The 24,144-nt window shown below is 44.5% G+C and overlaps 1 protein-coding gene across 1 annotated transcript; it reads right to left on the bottom strand.

Annotated features, from left to right (window-relative positions):
* Positions 1-15,388: 15,388 nt before the first annotated feature.
* LOC141587434 (uncharacterized) lies at positions 15,389-23,414 on the bottom strand. Its single transcript, XM_074408920.1, has 13 exons — positions 23,179-23,414; positions 23,049-23,096; positions 22,831-22,959; positions 17,704-17,894; positions 17,326-17,595; positions 17,074-17,210; positions 16,871-16,988; positions 16,661-16,753; positions 16,364-16,456; positions 16,204-16,286; positions 15,962-16,108; positions 15,660-15,724; positions 15,389-15,435 (listed from the first exon to the last, which is right to left on the bottom strand). Exons 1-13 carry the CDS (start codon positions 23,246-23,248, stop codon positions 15,389-15,391), a joined length of 1,491 nt encoding a protein of 496 aa, XP_074265021.1. The 5' UTR covers positions 23,249-23,414.
* Between the last annotated feature and the right edge of the window lie 730 nt (positions 23,415-24,144).

Genomic DNA, 24,144 nt, shown 5'->3' on the forward strand with positions numbered 1-24,144 from the left:
TACATATTCAAGTCTTCTACCAACTACATGCAACATACTTCTGTCACAAAATAGACCCGATTAAGGGATCTCAATGCAAATATTATATAGTTTGGGTTAAAATTAAATTATAATTTTTCTAAACATTTGTAAGAGACTAAAACATGGTCAATGGCCATTTCCTTAAAATAAAATAATTAATTAAGATGGTCAATTTCAAGGAGACTAAAAGAGAGAAGATGCTTGGTAATTTTCCTAAATATTTATAGAAGACTAGAAGATCGTCAATTTTCTTAAAATAAAATAATTAATTAGTATAAACATGTATACTTATGCTATTAAGTATTATCATCATAAAATTATATATTAAATTTAAAATCTATGCAATTTTATTAAACTTTATAGTTTATTAGATGTATAGAGATGTTAATTATTTAACATACAAAAATATAATATAAGTAGGTTATAAATAATTCAAGTTAGATTCCATAATATATAATATTGCATAATTGTTTCGATTTGATTTAATGAATATATGTAATATATTTATATAAATATAGAATTCTCTTTGTTCCGGGTGTAATTCCAGAGCAAGTATTGTTACCACCCGTGGCTTGTAGAATGACGTCTTTGCTTGAATCTTCCTTTGATCTTTCCTGAAACGATGAACAAACTGAGGGCTCGGCTTTGGCCGAGCGTACTCACTCCGACGCTCAAGTCAGTAAACTTCTAGAGGGTAAGTTGTTGCTTGGCTAATTGTATATTGTAGAGAGATAAGGAAGATATTACCAGATGAATAGTGATTCTTAGGTTAAATTCTGGATCCTTTCCTCAATGAAGGTTGAGGAGTATTTATAGACTTTCACCTTTTGTCACGTAGTGGCCAAGTGGCCAAGTGGCTAGCAGGTGGAAAGACCGTTCTACCCTCGGCCGATGGACCCATGGCAGGCCGACCGAGGGGTCTTGGATATGAGTACGCGGATATGTGCCCCGGCTGGCTAGTTGCCAGGCCGAGACCCAGGTGACAGGCCGATGGGTTGCATCGGCTAGACCGTCTAAGTCGTTGACTTTGCTGTGGATATCTTTGACCTTGCTCTATATGTTGACTTGGTCAGCGGTGCAGAATATGCCCCATCAATTTGCCCCCAGCGTAGTCTATGCCGTGGTATGGGCTCCGATGTATGTTGAGCGTATATTCTGCGCAAGTATTTTGCAAAAATTTTCTGTATCGGCTTCTTCTACTGCATCGGCTTCTTCTACTTCGGCCTGGTTCTTAATAGGCCGTACCATATCCCCCCTCCACATGGATGCGTAAAGGGCATCCGATGTGGAAAAGAAAGTGACGCTGGCCGAGACCAGGGTTGAGAGTGCCGGTTGTTTTTGATTGCCCCCGGCCGGTGCTTCCTAGCTTGGTTGATCATGTGGCCGGCGGAGAGCAGATACTTAGGAATTTGTTGAGGAAGATGAACAGGCAAAGAGATATGAAGGGGCGTGTTGAAGACGCTCGGTCACTGTTGCATTGATTGACGTTCAACTGTTGCAACGATTGACATTCCGTGGTTGCATGTCTGACACGTGTCTGTTCGCTGATTGGCTGGCGCTTCATGGGCTGTGCCCTGATTGGTCCTTCTTCATGGGCTTTTCCCTATAAATAGGGCAGTTGTTCCGTGAATTTGGCCACCAATTTTATTTTCTCAAATTTTTCTCCAAAATCTTCATCTTTCTAAACTTTCAAGGGCTTCTTTGTCTTCTAATTCTCAGAGTTGTTACTCCGGCGAGTGTTTTTCTTCAAGGTAAACAAACAAGTTTTCTTTTATTTTGTTAAGTGATTGTTGTGAACATGTCTTCTGCTGATGCCGGAACTAGCACTTCTGCGCCGGGGGGTTCCCCGTCGCGTCTTGATGAGGAGGGGATACTAGATGCCATCCCGATAAGGTTTGGGGGCCCTAGGTCTCCTTCTCCCGTAGTTGATCCGCCCATTTTGGAGGAGTGGGAGGATGAGGATGATGATGCTGATGATGCTGATGATGCTGATGATGATGAGAGGACTCCTTCTGATGGTGAGAGGCCGTCTATCCCGGATCATGGCGAGGCCTGCACGACTGGTCTCGACCGTGTCTGGACAAATAAATTCGCCAGCTGTTCCGGTGGGACTCTTTTCGGAGGCCATTTCTCCTTCGGTGAGGGGTACAAAATTGTTATCCCTGAGGAGGGTCAGGCGGTCTGTTGCCCTCCCCCGGGTCATATCGGCGTGTATACCAGGCACTTGGAGTATGGGCTCCGGTTTCCTTTGAATGAACACGTCATGGCCATCATCAAAGCTATGAACCTCGCTGTGGCCCAACTGCATCCGTTGGCCATGAGGACGATAGTCAGCTTTGTGTGGATCTGTCTCTTTAGGGGGGAGATCCCAACAGTTAACCTATTCCGCCGCCTCCATCATCTTCGGCCGTCAATCGCCGGTAAAGTGGGGTGGTATAGCGTGCAGACGGAGCCAGGCTACGTCTCCGTGTCCAAGCTTACTTCTTGCAAGGACTGGCAACGGCGATGGGTGTACGTCCGAGTGCCGGAGGACTACCCATTGCCTCGGTCTTTCCAGAGCCCTGTTTACTTGCGGTGTGAGAGCCGGGAAGAGTATGAGGAATGTATCTCCCGGGGTAAGGTTAAGATGGACGCTTCAATGGTCCTCTTATCGCGGATGAGAAGCGGGGGCGTCTGCTTGATGATCCGAGAAGGGATGGCTGCCCCGACTCGATTATTCTTCAGGATGAGCTGCTTTGCCGCGTCGGCCTCATACCGGCCCTCAACCAGGGTGAGTGGGGTCGGTGTGAGGCCCATCTTTGCCTGTTATGTTCCTGTTTTAGAGCTTTGTTTTACTTCTTTTATGAAACTCTTGTTTGATTTCTTGCAGACCGGTTTGGCCAGGATCTGTCTGAGAGGACCTTGAAGAGGTTAGGGCTTGATAAGGACGGGAAGGTTGTTCAGCGGCATCCTACGGCTGACGGGCGTGATCGCAGACTGGCCCCCAACGAACTGATGGAGAAGCAGCTGAAGGCATTGGATCCGGAGGCGGCCCATGCACGGGTTCTCGGAGGCGTGCCGAAAAGATCAAAGAAGGCAGCGTCCAAGTTGGCGGTGGCGTCAGTGCCTACTCCCTCTTCGACCCCAGTGATCCAGAAGGATCATGTGGAGGTCATCGATATCACTGAGGGGGTGGTGACCGTTGCTAAGGGCCCTTCTCCTCTGAAGAAAAGAAAAGAGCCACCGTCTGCTTCCACCATTGCCGGGGAGAAGACTGCCCCAGCCGGCCCTCCGACTAAGAGGGTCCAGACTGGTACGGATCTAACTTGCGGTTCAGACTTAGCTGGTTCGTTGGACATTCCCGATGACAGAATTTCTGATGTGTCAATGCATGTTGACGTGGATGCTCTGTGTAAATTTTTTGTAGATCCGCCGTCGGCAGTCGCCGTTCTCACCGAACGGCAATTAGGGAAGCAGCCTGAGAAGGCCATTGAGAAGGCGGGTGATAGAAATGTCACCGTTGACTCCTCAGCTCAGAAGATTCCTCTCACCGAGCTTGTGGCGGAGGGTGTGAAAATTTACAAGAGGCTGGCGAAGTGGACCCAACAAGCTGGCTCTCACATCATGGAGCAGGAAAAGGCCATGGCCCAGGCTGGGCCGCTGATCGCAAAGCTTAAGCTTGATCTTTCAGCTGCGAAGGGGGAAGCCGGGCAGGCTAAGCTGGATCTCCTTGCTGCCAATAAGCGTGTGGAGGAAGCTGAGAAGCTGCTAGTGGCTGAGAGGGCCAAAGTTGAGGATGCTGAAGCTGCCACCGCCAAGTTGATGGAGGAGCGGGACAGGTATAAGGGCGCCCATGACGCCGTGGTTGCCAAGGGGGAAGAGTGGAAGGGTCTGTACGATGCCCAGTCGGAGGCGCACAGGGCTATCCTTGCTCAAAAGGAGAAGGATATTGAGATGCTTCAAACTGAGCTTCTCCCTAAAATGTGTGCCGAATTCCGAAACCAGGCCGAGGAAGCGGCCAGGGAGGCAATCAAGAAGCTCTTCTCCGACGGATCCTTCCCGTGGGATAAATTCGACCAGCTTCTGGTTTGAGATGGCCGATGCGGCGGAAACAGCGGCTGCGGAGAAGGCGGAGGCGGCGAAGGCGGCCCAGATAGCTGAGGCCAAGGCGGCCTATGATGCGAAGGTGAAGGAGGCTGAGAGGCTAAAGGTGCTTGAAAATGTCGAGCCTTCTTCTGAGCCGGCCACCGAAGATGCTGCTGCTACCGATGGAGGGCAGCAACAAGCATAGGGAGACGGGCGGTCGTCACCAGACTCACCCGGTGTCTCGGATAGCTTTAAATGTTCGGGGGCCAACTATTGAGCCTTTCCTCCCTGTCATCTTTTGGCGCTTCAAGTGATATGTTTGTAATCTTTTGCTTTTCTTTTGTTTTGTTTGTAAAACTCTTGGTAGGTTGTGTTTAGGCTTATCCCTATGGGGACGGCCGTCGTCTGTATTCTCCTTGTAATTACTTTCAATAAAGTTCGTCTTATTGGCTTTTGGCTTGGCCGTTGCTTTGATCACAACCCTTCACTTGTCTTCTTGCGTTATTAATTGAGTGCCTTCGCTTTTACCTTCGGTATGACCGAGGCAGTTTGAATGCATATCTCAACTGTGTTTAACGTCTTTAGCGTATCGAACGGCGTATCCTCGTCGCTCTCGGCTTTGGCCGAGGTAATCGGGGTTGCGGCTCGATAGCGTTCGTAACTGTGTAGGCATATTGATCGCTAGATTTGCGTCTCAACTGCACTGAGTATACGTTTCTTCTAGCGTATCGGTCGATGTGTCCCCGTCGCTCTCGACTTTGGCCGAGGTAATCGGGGTTACGGCTCGATAGCGTTAGAATCGTGTAGGCATATTGATCGCTAGATTTGCGTCTCAATCGCACTGAGTATACGTTCCTTCTAGCGTATCGGTCGATGTGTCCCCGTCGCTCTCGGCTTTGGCCGAGGTAATCGGGGTTACGGCTCGATAGCGTTCGTAACTGTGTAGGCATATTGATCGCTAGATTTGCGTCTCAACTGCACGGAGTATACGTTTCTTCTAGCGTATCGGTCGATGTGTCCCCGTCGCTCTCGGCTTTGGCCGAGGTAATCGGGGTTACGGCTCGATAGCGTTCGTAACTGTGTAGGCATATTGATCGCTAGATTTGCGTCTCAACTGCACTGAGTATACGTTTCTTCTTCTTGGGGTGACTGCCCGGTGGCAACCGTGGCGCCCACCTCGATATGACCACGGAGGGGATAAACACTTTGATGAAAAACTTGGATGTTTCTTCATTAGATATAAACACGCGCCGGGGTGCCGACAATAGTTTTGGACACCTCCGCCGCTATACAAAGTATTTCCTTAGGTTGTCAGTGTTCCAGTGGCTCATCAAGGGCACGCCCTCCATGTCTGTCAGCCGGTATGTACCCGGCCTCATCTCTTCAACCACATTGTAGGGACCCTCCCAGTTGGCCGTTAATTTACCATGAATATTTCCTTTGTTGGTGGCGGCCGACTTTCTTAGGACTAGATCTCCTACTTTTAAGTCCCTTTTGTGGACTCTTCGGTTGTAGGCTCTTCTCATCCGGTTTTGGTATACTGCCAAGTTGAGGCGCGCTGTATCTCGGCTTTCTTCGACCAGGTCTAGGGAGGCTTTCAGGCCTTCCTCGTTTTCAACTGGGCTAAAGGTAGCCGTTCTGAATGTTGGTACCGTCGCTTCAATTGGTAGGACTGCTTCGGACCCGTAGACTAAGTGGAATGGAGTGTATCCCGTTGCTTCTTTCTCCGTGGTCCGAAGGGACCACAGGACGCCGGGTAGTTCATCGGCCCATCTTCCCTTGAGGTCTTCAACTGTCTTCTTCAAACCGTTGAGGATTGTTTTTTCACGCCTCCGCCTGCCCGTTACTCTGTGGGTGGCAGACGGAGGAGTATGCAAACTTGATGCCAAGCTCTTCTAACCAGTTCATTATCAGGTCACTCCAAAACTCTCGGCCGTGGTCGAATACCATGACTTGGGGTAACCCAAAACGAGTTATAACATTTTCCCAGATTACCTTTCTGACGGCCGCTGTGGTCTTCGCCGGTACTGCTACAGCTTCAACCCATTTGGTGAAGTAATCAACGGCGACGATCAAGAACTTTCTTCCTCCGGAGGCCGTTGGAAATGGCCCTAGCATATCCATCCCCCACTGTGCGAAAGGGAGGGGATTAAGCACCGGTTGTAGGTCCCGGGAAGGAGCATGTATCACCGGAGCATGCATCTGACAGTTTGTGCACTTCTTGGTTTTAACCTTGGAATCCGCAAGCATGGTGGGCCAGAAGTAGCCGGCTCGGAGAGCTTTGTGGGCCAACGTTCTTGCCCCCATGTGATGACCACAGATGCCTTCGTGAATTTCGGTCAAGATTAGCTCTGCATCGGCTGGGCCGACGCATTTCAAGAGTGGTCTTATTACGGACCTTCTGTATAATTCTCCTTCAAACAACAAGTACCTGGCGGCGATCCTCTTTATCTTGGCCGAGAGATTGCGGTCCTCCGGCAACTCACTTGTAACTTTGTATTTCATTATCGGAGTCATCCACGTTGTCTCGGTCTCTATGTTGCCCACCATGCTGACAGTCTCAATGATGCTCTTCGCATTCCTGATATCTACCAAAGACGGTTGGTGACATTCTTGATGGTTGAGTGGCAAGTTTTGAGAGAGCGTCGGCCCGGTTGTTCTCAGATCTGGGAACGCATTGGATTTGGAAAGATTTCAATTTTGCTATGTCAGTTTTTACCCTTTCCAGGTATCTTACCATCCCGTCGTCCCGAGCCTCAAACTCTCCTCTGATTTGGTTAGTAACCAACAGTGAGTCTGTCTTTAACACAATGTGTTCTGCTCCGGCGGCTCTGGCCAGCTCGACTCCGGTTATCACCGCCTCGTATTCGGATTCGTTATTTGAGGCCGAGAAGGTAAATTTCAAGGCGTACTCAAATTCGTCCCCGTTTGGGCTGATGATAAGGATGCCGGCCCCCGAGCTGTTCATCGTGGAGGAGCCGTCGGTGTAAACCTCCCATACACCTGGGTTTGGTTCCTCTTGATATGTGCATTCGGCCAGGAAATCTGTAAGTGCCTGCCCCTTTATCGAAGGCCTTGGTTTGTACTGAATGCCGAAGCCAGAGAGTTCCACTGCCCATTTGATGAGCCTACCGGATTGTTCGAATTTTTCCAAAGCTTTCTCCAATGGCTGGTCGGTTAGGACCGTCACGGGATGTGCGTCGAAGTAGGGTTTTAACTTCCTTGCGGCAACGACGACGGCGAAAGCTGCTTTTTCAATTAGTGGGTAATTTCTCTCGGCGGGCAACAGCGTATGGCTGACAAAGTAGATAGGGTGTTGCTATTTGTCTTCTTCCCTGATGATCACTAAGACCGACCGTGGCCGAGGTAATCGCTTGCTATGTACAGGTATAGCGTCTCCCAGATCGGCACAGACGAGTTGGGAGAGTCTGAAGATGAGCTTTTAGTTGCTTGAAAGCTGTGCTCTGTTCCTCCCCCCAGCTGAAGTCTTTATTCCCCTTCAATACTTTGAAGAATGGGGTGCTCTTGTCGGCTGACCGAGAGATGAAACGGGCTAGAGCCGCCATTCTCCCGGTCAGCATCATAACCTCTTTTCGATTCCTTGGCTCCGGCAGGTCTAGGATTGCTCGGACTTTGTCTGGATTGGCATCAATTCCCCTGGCGCTGACAAGTACGCCGAGGAACTTACCTGCCCGGACACCAAAATTGCACTTCATTGGGTTGAGCTTCATCTTGTATTTCCTTAGTGAACAAAATGTCTCGTGTAAATCGGCCAGGTGCTCGTTGTCAGACTTGCTTTTCACAATAGCATCGTCGACGTAAGCCTCAATGTTTCGCCCTTTTTGATTTTGGAACACTTTGTCCACCAGTCTTGTATACGTTGCACCGGCGTTCTTCAAACCAAACGGCATAATTTTGTACATGTACGTGCCGTTAGCGGTGATGAATGCGCATTTAGGCATGTCCTCCTCAGCCATGAACACCTGGTGATACCCCGATAAGGCGTCCAGCAGGCTCAGCATGGTGTAGCCTGCCGTGGCGTCGATTAAGCTATCTATCCGAGGCAAAGGGTAACAATCTTTGGGGCATGCTTTATTAAGATTGGTAAAATCCACGCACATTCTCCATGCCCCCGATGATTTCCTCACCATCACAACATTGGCTAACCACTCAGGATAAGTACAAGGCATAATAAAGCCCGCCGCAAGTAATTTATCTACCTCGGCTTTGATGGCTTCATCTTTCTCGGCTGAGGAGTTCCTCATCCTTTGCTTGACAGGGCGAGCGATGGGGAGTACGTTTAGCTTGTGAATAATTACCTCCCGGCTCACGCCTGGCATCTCGGCCGCTGAGTAGGCGAAGACGTCTTTGTTCTTTCTCAGCAGGTCTAGGAGAGCGGCCCTGAACCCTGGTTCCAGGTTGACACCGATAGTTACGGTGCGCCCTGGGTCAACTTCTACATCTTCGGTCTCAGCTCCTTCGACCATGCCGACGGAGTTATTCATGCGTTCGCCCCCCTGTTGCAAGGATGGGCTCTTCCCCTCTGGCAGATACTTGGACATTGACTACCTCATCCCTCTCGTTCTTTGAGGCGAGTTTATGCGCTTCCCCCCGGTCCGAGACATACATCAGTGTCAGGGCCCGGATGGACATCACTGCGTCGGCCTTACTCAGAGTGACTCGGCCTATGAGGACGTTATAGGCAGACGAACCGTCAATTACCACGAACTCGGACATAACGTTCTTGGCCGCACTTCCCTCGCCGAACATCACCGGCAACCTGATTGACCCCAGGGGAACCAGGCCGGTGCCAGAAAAGCTGTACAACGGGCTGGTGCAGGGGCTCAGGTCTTCAACCTTCAGACCGAGGCTAAGAAAGCATTCTCCATACATAATGTTTGTGTAGGCGCCTGTGTCAATCAGGCACCTCTTCACCAAGTGTTTGGCTATGTCCAGGTGGACTATGAGTGGGTCGCTGTGAGGAGCGATGACTCCCTCGTAGTCCTTCTTCCCAATGGTCATATCGGGGATGTTGGAAGCGGGGGTTGCTGTGTTGGGCACAAAGTTGATGGCCTGATATAGTTCATTCAGGTGTCGTTTGTGCCCATGAGCAGACCCGCCGTTCTCGTTGGCCCCGATGACAACATTGATTACTCCTACCCGTTCAAAAACGGATTTCTTACTTGACCCGTCGGCATCTGTTCTGTGGCCACCGGCAACGTATTTGCCGAGACTCCCCTTCCGGATCAGATCTTCAATGGCATTTTTCGATGCCGTGATCGTTGTTAAGTGGCGGTGTGGCGTGGTACTCACGATGATCGGCTTGTGTCACCGTCACCCCTCGGCCTAGGAGGCCTTTCCCACTTCTCGACCCTCGTTTTGCTCGGGCGAAGACCTCGGCGCGCAGTACGACCGGGGGTGTGATCGTTGTACTGCTTTCGGTAGTACGTTCCTGAACTCCCCCCGGCACCAGCCGAGTTCTGTTTCCTGGCGGACTTGTCAGACCGTGACCTATTATCGTCACAGCGTCTTTCATCCGGGTTGTCCTCCCGGTGGCTCTTCTTCTCTGAGTACCGAGCCTCGCTGTGGCCTACCCAGGTTTTGTGGTAGTCTTCCACCTTGATGGCTTGGTCGGCCATCTTCCTAGCGGCCTCTAGGCCCAAACCCCCGTACTTGATGAGCTCGTCTTTTAAGTCTCCCCTTGGGAGGCCTTTCATCAGTGCGAAAGCCGCCAGCTCGGGATTAATCTCACGAATCTGCTGAACCTTGCCGTCGAACCTCTTCACATAGCTTCGTAGAGACTCGCCCTCCTCCTGTTTGATAGTTAGGAGGTCCGACGTCTCCATGGCCCTCCTCTTATTGCAAGAGTATTGGGCTAAAAAGGCGTCCCTTAGGTCGGCGTAACAGTATACCGAGCCGTCGGGGAGCCCCTTGTACCAATTTTGAGCCATCCCATGCAAAGTTGTTGGGAAGACTCGGCACCAGACCTCATCGGGCTACTCCCATACCGACATGTAAGACTCAAAAGCCTCGGCGTGGTCGGTTGGATCACTATCTCCTTTGTATGTGAACGCCGGCAACTTTAGCTTGGTTGGCACGGCGGTTTCAAGGACATAGGCACTGAGGGGCTGTCTGACCACATGTCGAATGACACGCGGCGATCGGCTCCTCGTATTCCTAGTCCGGCTCCTCTTCTCGTAGCGGGAAGGACTCCTTCTCCGACTCGGGCTTCTTCTCCGACTCTGCTGAGTCGGACTTCTCTGGCTCCTCCGGGGTGTGCCTCGTTTGTGCCGCGGCGACGCTGTCCTCTCACGAGTGCGAGAAGGACTTAGGTCTACCACGACCACTTTGGGCTCCTCCGGCGTCTTGGCAGGGTCGGCTTCTCCTAGCGCTCCGTTCAAATTTCTCGGAGTCACGTTCTGGGCCCTGGTCTCCTGGACGGTTTCCCCCGCTCTTGTCGGCGTGACAGTGTGAGTCGGCGTACTCCCAATTAGGTCCAGGAGCATCTTCAGTTTTGCTGCATCAACCACGTGTCCCATGATGGTGACATGGTCGGCGGGCAGCGGCGTATCTGGTATATTCGGCATCCCAAATTCCGGTTGGATTACTCCACCGGTGGAGGGCTGCACCACTCCAGATTTGTGGATGGTATCATCTTGGTAGAGTTCGGTTTCGTCAGTCACGAATGCCTCTTGTTGTTTCGACATCTTCTTGGCTTTTGGGGTGGGTTTTTTGTGTTTATTTTTTTTTCGTTTTTGGGAATGAATGTGACTAGCTTCTAGTGTCTTTCCCCACAGACGGCGCCAATTGTTCCGGGTGTAATTCCAGAGCAAGTATTGTTACCACCCGTGGCTTGTAGAATGACGTCTTTGCTTGAATCTTCCTTTGATCTTTCCTGAAACGATGAACAAACTGAGGGCTCGGCTTTGGCCGAGCGTACTCACTCCGACGCTCAAGTCAGTAAACTTCTAGAGGGTAAGTTGTTGCTTGGCTAATTGTATATTGTAGAGAGATAAGGAAGATATTACCAGATGAATAGTGATTCTTAAGTTAAATTCTGGATCCTTTCCTCAATGAAGGTTGAGGAGTATTTATAGACTTTCACCTTTTGTCACGTAGTGGCCAAGTGGTCAAGTGGCTAGCAGGTGGAAAGACCGTTCTACCCTCGGCCGATGGACCCATGGCAGGCCGGCCGAGGGGTCTTGGATATGAGTACGCGGATATATGCCCCGGCTGGCTAGTTGCCAGGCCGAGACCAGTGTGGTAGCCGATGGGTTGCATCGGCTAGACCGTCTAAGTCGTTGACTTTGCTGTGGATATCTTTGACCTTGCTCAATATGTTGACTTGGTCAGCGGTGCAGAATATGCCCCATCACTCTTAAAATTGCATGCTTAAGTAGTAAAAGTAATTTTGTCAGTAAAGAAAAGAATTGTAGTAATATTAGATATAGTTATATAATAGTAATCATTCATTTGAATAGTAAAAGTACCAATATTATCAGCGAGATTAATGAAAGTGGTAGAAACAACAACGTGAGTAGTGAAATAATCAATATTAATGCGGCAATAGTGAAAGTAACAATAATTACGGCGGAGTAGTGAAATTATCAATATTAATGCGGCAGTAGTGACAGTAACAATAATTACGGCGGAAGTGTAGTGAAAGTAACAATGATTACGGGTAAGTAGTGAAATGTTATTACTACTGTTTCATTAATAAGAGTAAAATATTAATAGCAGGAGTAGTGAATTATAAGTTCAGTTTAGGTTCAGTCAATTTCAATCCAAAAAAATAAGGCCTTAGTTTTAAATGATGGGCTAACTTTTATTGTTGGGCTTATAAGTTGTTATTAAAGTGACAACTATATTGGTTGTGAATGGAGGAGGTTGGAAACTTGATTGGTATGTAAATGTGTTATGTGGGCTGTAAAATTAGTTGAAGAAGAATGAGCTAAAGTTTGCGGAGAAAGATATGGTGTTATCACTCCTCAACTACATAAAATATTGTGCGGAATGAAACCTTCACAATGAAGAAGTGTTATTGTTCTTTCATCTGAGAAAGATGAGGTTGGGGAAGCTTACATACAGAATGACAAATTGACACGTGCGGTACGATTTCATCTCTAGCATATACGCATTCCAACTTGAGTTGAAGTTGAAGCGGGAGTGCGAGTGTCCATAGCGTATATTAGGGGTAATCAAACATTTAGGCCGAACCGGCGCGTCCAGACCCGATCTAACGCGCCTCGTGTATCGCGAATTATTTCATTCATTTAAGTATTATGGTGTATATTTAGTTTGTATGCATTCAGATATTGTATACATTTTGATGGTTATTTGACAGATATTAAGCCAATACAGATTAGGATCTTGAATTCACTAAGGGCAACCAAATATATTGTTTGTCATTTATGTTTGGAACAAAACTTTATTTATATTTATAGGAGATTGATTCAGGTTGAGATCATTCGTTATTTCGACAACAGCTTTGTCCATGAAGACTTGATTAAATTCAGGAGTTTCACAAACTCAGAATAAAACAAGGAACGTTAAGTACTTTATTTTTTCTATTTGTACGAGGTTTATTTTGTGTTTAGATTTTACTTAATTAAAGTTTAATAAATAAATTCCAAAAAATGTAAAATGTGAAAGAGAAAAAAAAATGCATAATAAAGTTGGGCTACATTTTTATGGTCCAAATCGGACAGGACCGAAGTAAATAAAGTTTGGTCCATAGTTCATATTTTCTATAAGGTGTGGGCTTGGGTCCAACCCAAACTTGAAAAGTAGATTTTTGAAAACTTTCTCAAAATTGTAATAGTCTCAAAGTTTATACCCTCCATTTAAAATAAATTTGAAAAAATGCAACAATTATATGATTTAAGGCCTTTAAAATAAAAAAATAATTATTTTATTATAATAATGAACAAGTGAGATAAGTAAGAAGTATTATTAATAGCAAAAAGAGAAAAAAAATAGGATAATACTAAAATTTTACCTCTAAAATGATTAAAAAAAAAAGGGAAAAAATGAAAATCATATATAGAATAATGAACTTAGAATATGATTAGAAGCAGAATTAAAATGTTACTCCTTCCCTGACTCATCCAGCTAAGGTATTACGTGAGTATTTCTTCAACCGAGTTCCACGTAATTCATCCATAAATATTTCCGAAAATATTTGTGTAACGTACAATTGTATGGACTTCGTCAATCACCGCGTTGCTGGTATGCTAAACTTGCCACTGCCTTATGTGAGTATGGTTTTTCTCATAGTCCTTGTGATCATTCATTGTTTGTTTACCGCAAGGATGACATTGTTCTCAATATTCTTGTTTACGTCGATGACTTAGTGATCGCTGGTAATAATAGTGTGGCTATTCAGGACTTTAAAAATTATCTAAGTCAATGTTTTCGTATGAAAGACTTGGGTAAATTAAAATATTTTTTAGGTCTTGAAGTGGCACGAAATTCCAGCGGCATTTTTCTTTGTCAACGTAAATATACTCTCGATCGTTAATGAAAACAGGGGCTCCTTGGCTCGAAACCGGCCCCTGTTCCAATGGAAGAAAAACACGAGCTGGCTCTCAACGTGGAGCCGTTATTTTCTGAGCCCACGAAATATCGTCGCTTGGTGGGCAAGTTAATTTATCTCACTCTTACTCGTCCTGAGATTAGTTATTCGATTCATATTCTTTCCCAATTTATGCAAGCCCCGTCTCAAGCACATTGGGACGCGGTTATACGAGTTGTTCGGTATCTCAAGGGCAATCCGGGACAAGGTATTTTATTGCGCGCGGACGCACCTATGGTGCTCGAGGCTTATTGTGACGCTGATTACGATAGTTGTCCTATCGATCGCCGTTCTTTGACCGCGTATCTCGTCTTTCTTGGTGGTTCACCAATTTCTTGGAAAACTAAGAAACAAGCCACTGTGTCTCGTTCATCTGCTGAATCTGAATACCGTGCCATGGCTTCCGCTACTTGTGAAATTCTTTGGTTAAAAGGCTTGCTTCAAAGTTTGGGTTTTGAGCACTCGACCGCTGTCACGCTTCATTGTGATAATCAGGCGGCTATACATATTGCTAATAACCCCGTCTTTCATGAACGTACAAAGCATATTGAAATTGACTGTCACTTTGTTCGTGATGCAATTATACGGGGTACTATTGCGCCATCATATATCACCACCAACACTCAGCTTGCGGATATACTCACGAAGGCTCTCGGGCGTTCTCAATTTCATCGCTTGTTGGGCAAGTTGGGCATTGCTAACCCCCATGCTCCAACTTGAGGGGGGGTGTTAGCATAATATATTTGCCATATATTATGTTCTTAGAATATCAATTAGGATATTTGTTAGTATCATATCTTATGTTCTTAGAATATCAATTAGGATATTTGTTAGTATCATATCTTGATCACGTACACATTATGTATTCCTGAATTAGGGGATATTATTTAGGATTTTCCTAAACTATAGGATCTTCCAATTGTATATATTCTGGCTTGTTAAACGATGAATAACACACCTACAATTTCCACAAAATAAGTCTCTGGTTCATTGTTCTCTTTTCACTACAGAGTATGATGAGTAATGAAAAATTCTCGTGTCATCAAAGAGGATTGTACATTCTCGTGTCCTTTAAAAAAATTGTACTCCTTACACCTAGAGATAATCCACCAAATAGAATATTATAAAAATTTAGGTGTATGGAGTACTGTCATGAAAGAAAAAGAAAAGGTTATGCTGAATCTGATTATAGAGTTAGTCTAAAATATTAGCTCCACCTACTCTCAATCAAGGTCACAAATTGACCCTTCAATATTTAATCATTTAGAATTAACAAATTGATGATTACAAATTATTGAGCAAAACAGCCTTATACAAAAGCATCGTAAAAATGATCTTTTTGTAATTAACTTCTCATTTAACAGGTTATGATATTTGTTTTAATAAATCTGTTTTATGCAATTATCAAGCAATTAACCCGTGATTACATCTACTCTTTTATCAATCAATCACTCCTATAAATAAATAACAGAACTGACCCTATTCGAGCAGTTAGCTCTAAATTTCATCATGTTTCTGTAAGAAGATACGACCATTGGAGAAATGTAGAAATGTATTTTTTCTCTTTTTTGGCGGAATATCGATCACATTCTGGATTGCTTAAAGTTTATAGTACATCTCTAAAAGTCTAAACTACCGTGTTACCTAAAACACGAGTCCAAACAAAGCTCAGCTAGGATTACCAGCTGCAAAAGGGTAGATTTGCATTAACGCTTCCTGCGCTCCATCTCAACAAGTTTCTGGATTGTCTATGGGGCGACTGTTGGAGTCAGGACCTGTATATCACACAAGCAATAACAGCTCAATTAGTCCAATTTGTATTTTTAGTGCGAGAAGTAATTATGAAACTCGGGCTTATTGGGTACTTTGTCGATCAGAATCTTATTGCCTACTTTGTAGATACGAGTTACAGAGACGGACACCACTTCACACCAGCCAGATGAACATAACCAATATAGATGATAAAGCTGATAAAATGAATGTCAAGGAACTATTTTACCTGACTTGCGTCCTGTTTTATACACTTTGATGAGTACCTTCTTCTTCTTCTTCACAATTTTCAACCTACAAAAGAAGCACACACAGTGAGCACAAACTGCATTAATTGACAGGTACTTTACAGTTCAAATTGTAAGAAGCGCATATAGTACAGTAAAGTTTATATGGCTCACTGCTCTTAGAACCGAGTTTCAGCAACATAGGCTACTACAAATGTCAGGCCTAAAGGTTAGATGTAAGCAGGGTATGTACTGAAGAACCTACAAACGAACTGAATGAAAATTCAAGCAATTTAAAGACTACCAAGATGAATCAAGGCCAAAAACCTTACTTTGCTCACCGCTCTTGCCAAGCTGAAGGTTTTCAGTAGGACGGAACCTTGCGACTGCACTGCTAAAGTCATGTACGACTTTACCAACCGAGATATCGAGAGGTACTACTACTGGCCAACTGTAAAAAAAGCACAAAAACATCAAATTTAAATCAAATAAGAAACCTGGAAAAAAAAACACACAATCGGATACGAACAAATTAAAAAAACATACCTGTTAACAACCGGAGAGGCGAAGTATTCGAATTTTATTTTTCGACGAAACATTGTAGAAGTTGCTGGCCTTTGTATTGCAACCTAATTTTAAAATAATAATTATCAATAAAAAACAACTGTGACAATATTTATTGGCAAAAAACCAAGTTTTAACTAACCTTAATACTCCTATGCTTTCTCTTCCTCTTTCTCTCGTCAGTTGATATTTTTCCAAGACTCGCTTTGCCTAACTTGAGAAGTAAATCGGCAAGCTGTATATATGCAACAAGTCAGTTTCATTTTCCCACATAAAACATTGTACTTAAAATTCATTGTTACACTGGCATAAGCAAGATTCAACACATTACTTGTGTGAAGGTGGGTAATTATTCCTCTTAAACGAAACAACAACTACACACTCTTGTGCCTAACAACGTAATCAAAACTTAAAAAAATTATACAAATAATTTAATTACCTCCACAGATGAACTCGGACAAATACCACTACACAAAGTAATGATATCGTCGACACAAATTCCCGCACGATCTGCTGGAGATCCTTTTGCCACCTTTAAGTTTTTAATATTAGAGATTTAGTCAATTTCAAAAACTATAACAAAAAATTAAGAAAAGTTGAACAGCAAACAAAAGGATGAATTAGCACAAATGCGAAATAAAATACATACATCAGTCACGAAAATTCCATTCGTTGAAGGGAATTTTCGGTATACAGCTTCCAAGTCTACAAGTTTCTTTTCGTTCAAATTTCTTGTTTTGAACCCAAGCCAAGGACGCAATATTTCACTATAAGATTAGATTTTAAAACACACAATTAAAAACTACTCAGTTTATTAAGATATTTTTTTTTTGTAAAATTTAGAATGTTTACCCATTCGTCAATAAGTTGTCCAAGTAATGAGACAACAAGATACTTGGTATGAATGAAGACGATTTCTTATTAACGTACACATTCATACCAACAACAGCTCCTGATGATCGAAGAACTAAAGGCCCACCAATACCTCTCTGAAAAAATAAAATAAAATAAAAAGTATTACAAAAAATAAAAAGTGTTTTAACATAAAATAACAAGTAATTTAAATAAAACACACAATTTGAAATAAGAAAAAAATAGATAAACCTCGGAAATGGTACAAGTAGATGACATCAAGTCATCTGAGTCTAGATCATCATTCCTTGTCCGAATTTGGCCTCGTGAAACCATAAGACCATCTACAGGATGACGACCTAACGACAACACTCCATCACCCAACTCCACGAACTCTGTGCTTAGACTAACACTCCTAACGTCATCTAGAGGAGCGACACTAATGAGCACCACATTATGCTGTAGATCGACATACAAAACGCTTCCAACTACTTTCTTTCCACTAGGAAGGAAAACATCGACCTGGAAAAAAAAGAACATACAACAAATCTTATGTTATATCTAAATATCTAAGTATAGAAGTATATACTCCTAGTGCTAGTGCTGAAAAAAAGCGTAAATGGAAATAACGTTTAGTCCTAGTGCTGAACGACCTCCAATGATGTATGAGGATGATAGTATGTTCTCAAAGACCTTGACCTTGACCTTCTTCCCGTACTGGTCCTCATACTCATCTAAATCCTCATCCTCATCCGGGTGCTCCACTATAATCCGGTGCTTCAAAATAATACCTGAGCTGCGGATTTGCTTTCCACCTTCATCTAAAAGGTAAAAAAAACAACAATTTATACATCAAACTCTGTTTGTTGTGTTTTGGATGGGTGAATTTAGATCGGAACTTCAAGTCTGTTTCTGGTTAGGTTAATATAAAGTTACTAACAAGTGATTATTATTTATTAGTACAATTTTCCAATGCCAGTTAGATGCAAAGACGAACAAAATGTTTTTAACAAGCGGATATAAGATGAGAAAGTATATTGTATATATTGATATTCACAAAGAGCAATTTACATGAGTTTATATACTAGATGTATATCCTAAACCTAGAGCTAGAAATATACATAAAATAGGAAAGACTAAACTAAAGAAAGATATACAAAAGATCTTATAGCTAAAACTAAGAGATACATATCAAAACCGTATAACAAGATCTATAGATTGCTTGGAGGAGAAGTAGCGTGAATAGTTTCCTTAACATTCCCCCGCAAGATGGACTGTCCAGAGAAAAGTCCAATCTTGGAGATAAGCATTTCAAAACGAGGACGAGGCAATGGCTTAGTCAGAGCATCCGCGAGTTGATCATCGCCACTGATATGAGACACACGAAGAGAACCTGCCTGAACATGTTGTCGAACAAAATGAAAATCCAATGCGACATGTTTCATGCGAGAATGAAAGACGGGATTGGCGGCATAATGCGTTGCACTTAGATTATCACAATATATTGCTGGCGGAGCCGTAAACTGAAACTCGAGTTCGCTTAATAAGGATTTAATCCATAAAATTTCCGAAGTAGTGGCAGCTACTGCCCGAAATTCAGCCTCAGTAGAGGACATAGCCAATGTTTTTTGTTTCTTAGATGCCCATGCTATGGGGTTTCGACCCAAGTAGACAAGATAACCAGAAGTGGAAACGAATTGATCCTTATCACTGGCCCAATCAGCGTCACTGAAGGCGTGAAGCTGTAAGGGAGTGTGACGGTGTAGCTGTAAACCAAGGTGCATCGTACCATGAAGATAGCGAAGCAGCCGTTTAAGTGCAGACCAGTGAGTGAGTTGGGGTTGTTGCATAAACTGGGCAAGCCTATTGACCGAGAAAGAGACATCAGGACAAGCGAAAGGTATTGTAAGCTGCCCACGATTGATCGATAGGCCGAGGCATCGCAGGGAGGTGTATTGGTGTTAGACACGAGTGGAGGGTGCGAAATCATGGGGGTAGTGGAGGGTTTGGACTCAAGCATGTCATGTTTGTGAAGAAGATCATAAATGTATTTGTGTTGGGAGAGGAGAATACCTGCGGAATTAGGGGTAACCTCTATTCCAAGGAAATAGGAGAGGGATCCTAAGTCTTTAAGTGAGAACCGGGCAGCGAATTTGGTGATAAAAGCATCAAGCGTGGATGAAGATGACCCTGTGACGAGGATGTCATCGACATAGACAAGTACATACGTGATTGTAGATTTGTGTTTAAGAATAAAGAGGGAAGGGTCAGCTATAGAGGCACGAAAACCGTAGCCAATCAGGGCGGACTTGAGCTCCGTGTACCAAGCTCGAGGAGCTTGTTTGAGGCCGTAGATGGCCTTGTGTAAACGACAAACATGGGACGGGTATTTATCATTGACAAACCCCGGTGGTTGGGACATAAAAACTGTTTCGTGAAGCGTGCCTTGAAGGAAGGCGTTATTTATATCTAATTGCCGAATAGGCCAGTTGTGAGTGAGAGCAATGGAGAGTACTAACCGAATGGTGACGGGTTTAACTACCGGACTGAATGTGTCTGAAAAATCAATTCCATGTCGCTGATGGAAGCCTTTTGCCACAAGACGAGCTTTGTATTTTTGGACGGAGTTATCCGAATTATATTTAACCCGAAAAACCCACTTGCAACCAACAACATTAGAGGCATCAGTAGACGGAACAAGAGACCAAGTATTGTTACGTAAAAGAGCATTGTATTCCTCGAGCATAGCATCACGCCATCGTGGGGTTGAAAGAGCCTGTTTTGTCGTGGTGGGGAGGGAGTGGGTGTCGGTGGAGATAGCTAGTTTAGCATACCTGGGGTTGGGTTTCCTGATGTTGTTGCTAAGGCGAGTGACAGCACGAGGGATGGTGGGTCGTATTGGTAGGGATGGGACAGTTTCAGAGGCAGTGGGAGTGGAGGGTTCTGGTTGGGGTTCGTGGTTGGAGGATGGGGTCTGGGTGGAGACGAGAGGAAGGGTGGCAGAGACCGGGTTTGTGGCAGCAGAAACAGAGGACGATGGTGGGTCAGTGGAGGGAGGCTGGTCAGTAGGAGGGGAGGAGATGGGAGGTGAGGAGGATGACGGGATAAAAAGGATGGGAGGGGTACACCAGTCTGTGGCAGAGGGAGGTTCGACAGGGGAGGGAGAGGAGACCAATTTGGGGTAAGGAAACACGTGCTCGACGAAGGAGACATGGCGAGACGTGTAAACCCGACCCGAGTTGGGTTCAAGACAAAAGTAAGCGCTTTGAGTGGTGGAGTATCCTAAGAAGACACAAGGAACGGACTTGTTGTCGAGTTTATGAGATGTGTAGGGGCGTAGCCATGGGTAACAAAGGCAGTCGAAAGTACGTAATTTGGAGTAATTCGGTGCGGTTTTAAGGAGTCGAAAATAAGGAGAGTCATTTTGTAATGTTGGAGAAGGCATTCGGTTGATGAGATATACGGCAGTGGCGAAGGCGTAAGGCCAATACGTGGTTGGAAGAGTAGCATGGGTGAGAAGAGAGAGTCCCGTTTCAACAATATGACGGTGTCGGCGTTCCGCATACCCATTGTGTTCGGGAGTGTGTGGAGGGGAGGTGAGATGGGAGATGCCGTTTTGGGCTAAGGACGGAGTAAGCTTGATGTATTCTCCACCGTTGTCGGAGAATAATTGAAGAATGGGGCGTTTGAAGAATTTTTCAACGAGGAGTCGAAATTGAGTAAAAACATTGAGAGTGTCGGACTTTTTGCGAAGAGGGTAGAACCATACATATTTTGTGTAATGATCGACGAATATTACATAATACTTAAAATTGTCAGACGATATTACGGGTGAAGACCAAACATCCGAAAAAACCAATTCGAGTGGAGCATTAGATGTCAGCGAAGAAATGGCAAATGGAAGTTTATGGCACTTATGAATTTTGCAGGAATTACAATAATCAAAATCCGAAATAGAAAACGATAAATTAAAACGATGCTTAATTAAAGATAGAACATTATTTGAGGGATGGCCTAATCTATGGTGCCAAAGATGAGTTGAAGTAGAGGAAGATATTGCGTGGACAGACGGCTGAGACGGGTACCACGAGTAGATGCCACGATCAAGTGGCCCTTGAAGCAGGATCCGACCCGTCGATAGATCCTTAAAGAGAAAACAAGAGGGTGAGAATTCAATAGAGGCGTTATTGTCAACACAAAATCGAGACACGGAGAGTATGTTACGAGAGATTAGCGGGACATGTAAGACATTACGGAAATGAAGAGAAGTAGAGTTAGACAGGAGAGTAAAAGAACCTATGTTGGCAATGGGAAGAGAGCTGCCATCGCCAATGATTACATCGTCCGGACCGGTGTACGGGGTATGGAGAGCAAGGTTAGACAGGTCATTGGTGATGTGGTGAGTGGCGCCACTATCGACTAGCCACGAGTCAGGGAGGGAGGGGGTAGCCGTGGCTGTGTGAGCTTGAGGACGCGGACCATTAGAGCGATTGGGGCGAACATATGGGGTAATGGTGACAGTAGGGTGTGTTTTCTTAAAGTTACGACAATTAAAGAAGACATGACCCTTGTAACCACAATATTGGCAAATAGTGGTGGTGATATCAGAGTTGGGAGTGGGAAGCAGGGAGGGTTGTTGTTGTGGCTGTTGTTGTTGCGGTGGGCGAGGCTGATAACGATTGTAATAGGGTGGGCGAGGGGTGGCAGCAAATGCCGTGGCTGAAAAAGCGATGTGATGGGAAGAGGAGAGGTGGAGGTTGTCCGAGGGTTTTGAGATCATGGTGGATAAGTTTTTCGTGAAGAGCGTCGAAGGTGATAGGTGTATCACGGGCTTCTACGGTTTCTTTGATGGCTCGATAATGAGTTGAGTCAAGGCCGCGAAGGACTTTGGCGATGATGTCCTCCGGGTCCATGGGTTTACCTAATTGGGCAAGTTCTATGGTGCAAGTTTTGATTTGGTGCATATATTCAGTGACTGTTTGATCGGGTTTCTTGGTAATGTTTTCGAGGCGATTTTTAATTTGAAGGATGTGACCTCGAGAAAGGTTGGCAAAGGTCGAGGCAAGGGTCATCCAAGCCTCACGAGAAGACTTGGATTCAGTGACAAGAGGTGCGATGTTACTGTCAAGGGTTCCAACAAGCGAGGCAAGAAGAAGACGGTCTTGCCTAGCCCATGTGGAATAGGCTGGATTGGCGGTGGGTTTGTTGTCAACGACGGTGGTTTTGGGAGGGCATGGGTTTGAACCATCAAGATAGGAGAAGAGGTCAAGGCCTTCGAGGAAGGACCGTATTTGAAAGGACCATTGGGTGTAGTTTGTGGTGGTTAGGGTTTTGCATTGGTTAAGGTTGACGAAGATGATGGTGGAGTCGGCGTTGGTAGGAACGATTAGAGCGTTGGATGCCATGAACGAGAATTGTGTAGGATCGAGGCGATTGATACCATATAAGATGAGAAAGTATATTGTATATATTGATATTCACAAAGAGCAATTTACATGAGTTTATATACTAGATGTATATCCTAAACCTAGAGCTAGAAATATACATAAAATAGGAAAGACTAAACTAAAGAAAGATATACAAAAGATCTTATAGCTAAAACTAAGAGATACATATCAAAACCGTATAACAAGATCTATAGATTGCTTGGAGGAGAAGTAGCGTGAATAGTTTCCTTAACAGCGGAAACATTACTTCCGCTATCAACCATTTAAACATATTTGCAGCAAGTTAAAAATTGAAATTCATCTCAGTTACCTGGAGTGCAAGAAAGAGCAACAACGGAAGGTGAAACTCCACAAGCCATCCTCCGCGCAGGCCAAGTTGAAACATCAGTCCCATCATCAACTTCGTTGAAGTTCTCGTAAAAACCCAGGGCTCGACGATCTACGAGTCAATTTAATTTCAAGCATAAAAAAAAAAAGAAAAAAGAAAAAAAAGGAAGAAACTTAAAGAGAAAACAGAGAATTACTTACGTCTATACTCACGATCGTATATCAGAGGCCGCCTAATGGATCCTTGGGCTACAATAAAAAAATAAAAAAAAAACAATTACGAAAGAATAGAAACCCTAAAATATTAATTGTAAATTGTTGTTATACTCACCGTTCAATTGGCGGAGATGCTCGTCAAACGCATCGTCATCCGGGAACTCGGATCTTCTCCGCCTAATCATTACTCGTAGTATAACTGAATGATTGTATACTCCGTATTTGTTTAAAGGGTTTTCTTTGGATATTTTGATTGTAGATTTGTAGTATTTGTTTGTTTACTTGTTTAGCCGTTTATGGTTGGATATTGTTAATGGGTTTAGCTAGCGTTATTATCAGTCCGGGTCTTTATTTTATGGGCCGGGTCGTTTTAACTTTGGTTTATTATTCGACCGAATTTATTTTCTGATTATGGGCAGCTGATTGTTAATTTTTGTTGTAATTAAATCTTTTTGAAAGACGGTTTCTTGAGTAATTCAACTTAATTTCCGCTACAGTTGGAAGTTACACAACATTGCATAACCAATCCTAAGGCGCTTCCTCAATAAACTGAAAGCGTCAAGCTTCTTCTATAAGGCGGTTCCCGATCAACAGTTCCACCAGCATTTCATCAAAAGAGTAAACACAACTCTTCTCATCAAGATGATACTTGATACATACTTAGCTGAACTAGTTGATATAAGACCGCCATGAGAACATGCTGAAAGAATACCAAGAAATGCAACATTATCTGCCCTATGACCACTCATTAACATCCACTCGAAAATTCAAATGTGTTAGGGCCAAAATTACCGTATTTTGGCTGGGCTACATGGCACAAGATAAGTGGGTAATTAATGAGCAATGGACCCATAACATACATGGGGAGTCGGGCCCATGGACCGAGCCAGGGAGGCAGGCCTGGAAGCAGAATAATTCGGGGAAGGACAGTAGATGAAGAAGAGTTCGACTTGGACTAAGATATTAATAAGATCCCGGGTAAGACAAGGAAATCCTAATTATTGCCATATTCTGAATAAGGAAAGTCCAAGTTGTTACCAAACTCTACCTTGAGGAACAAGGCAATTAAGTGGGAAACCTA

This window comes from Silene latifolia, chromosome 6 (genome assembly GCF_048544455.1).
Source record: "Silene latifolia isolate original U9 population chromosome 6, ASM4854445v1, whole genome shotgun sequence".
NCBI lineage: Eukaryota > Viridiplantae > Streptophyta > Magnoliopsida > Caryophyllales > Caryophyllaceae > Silene > Silene latifolia.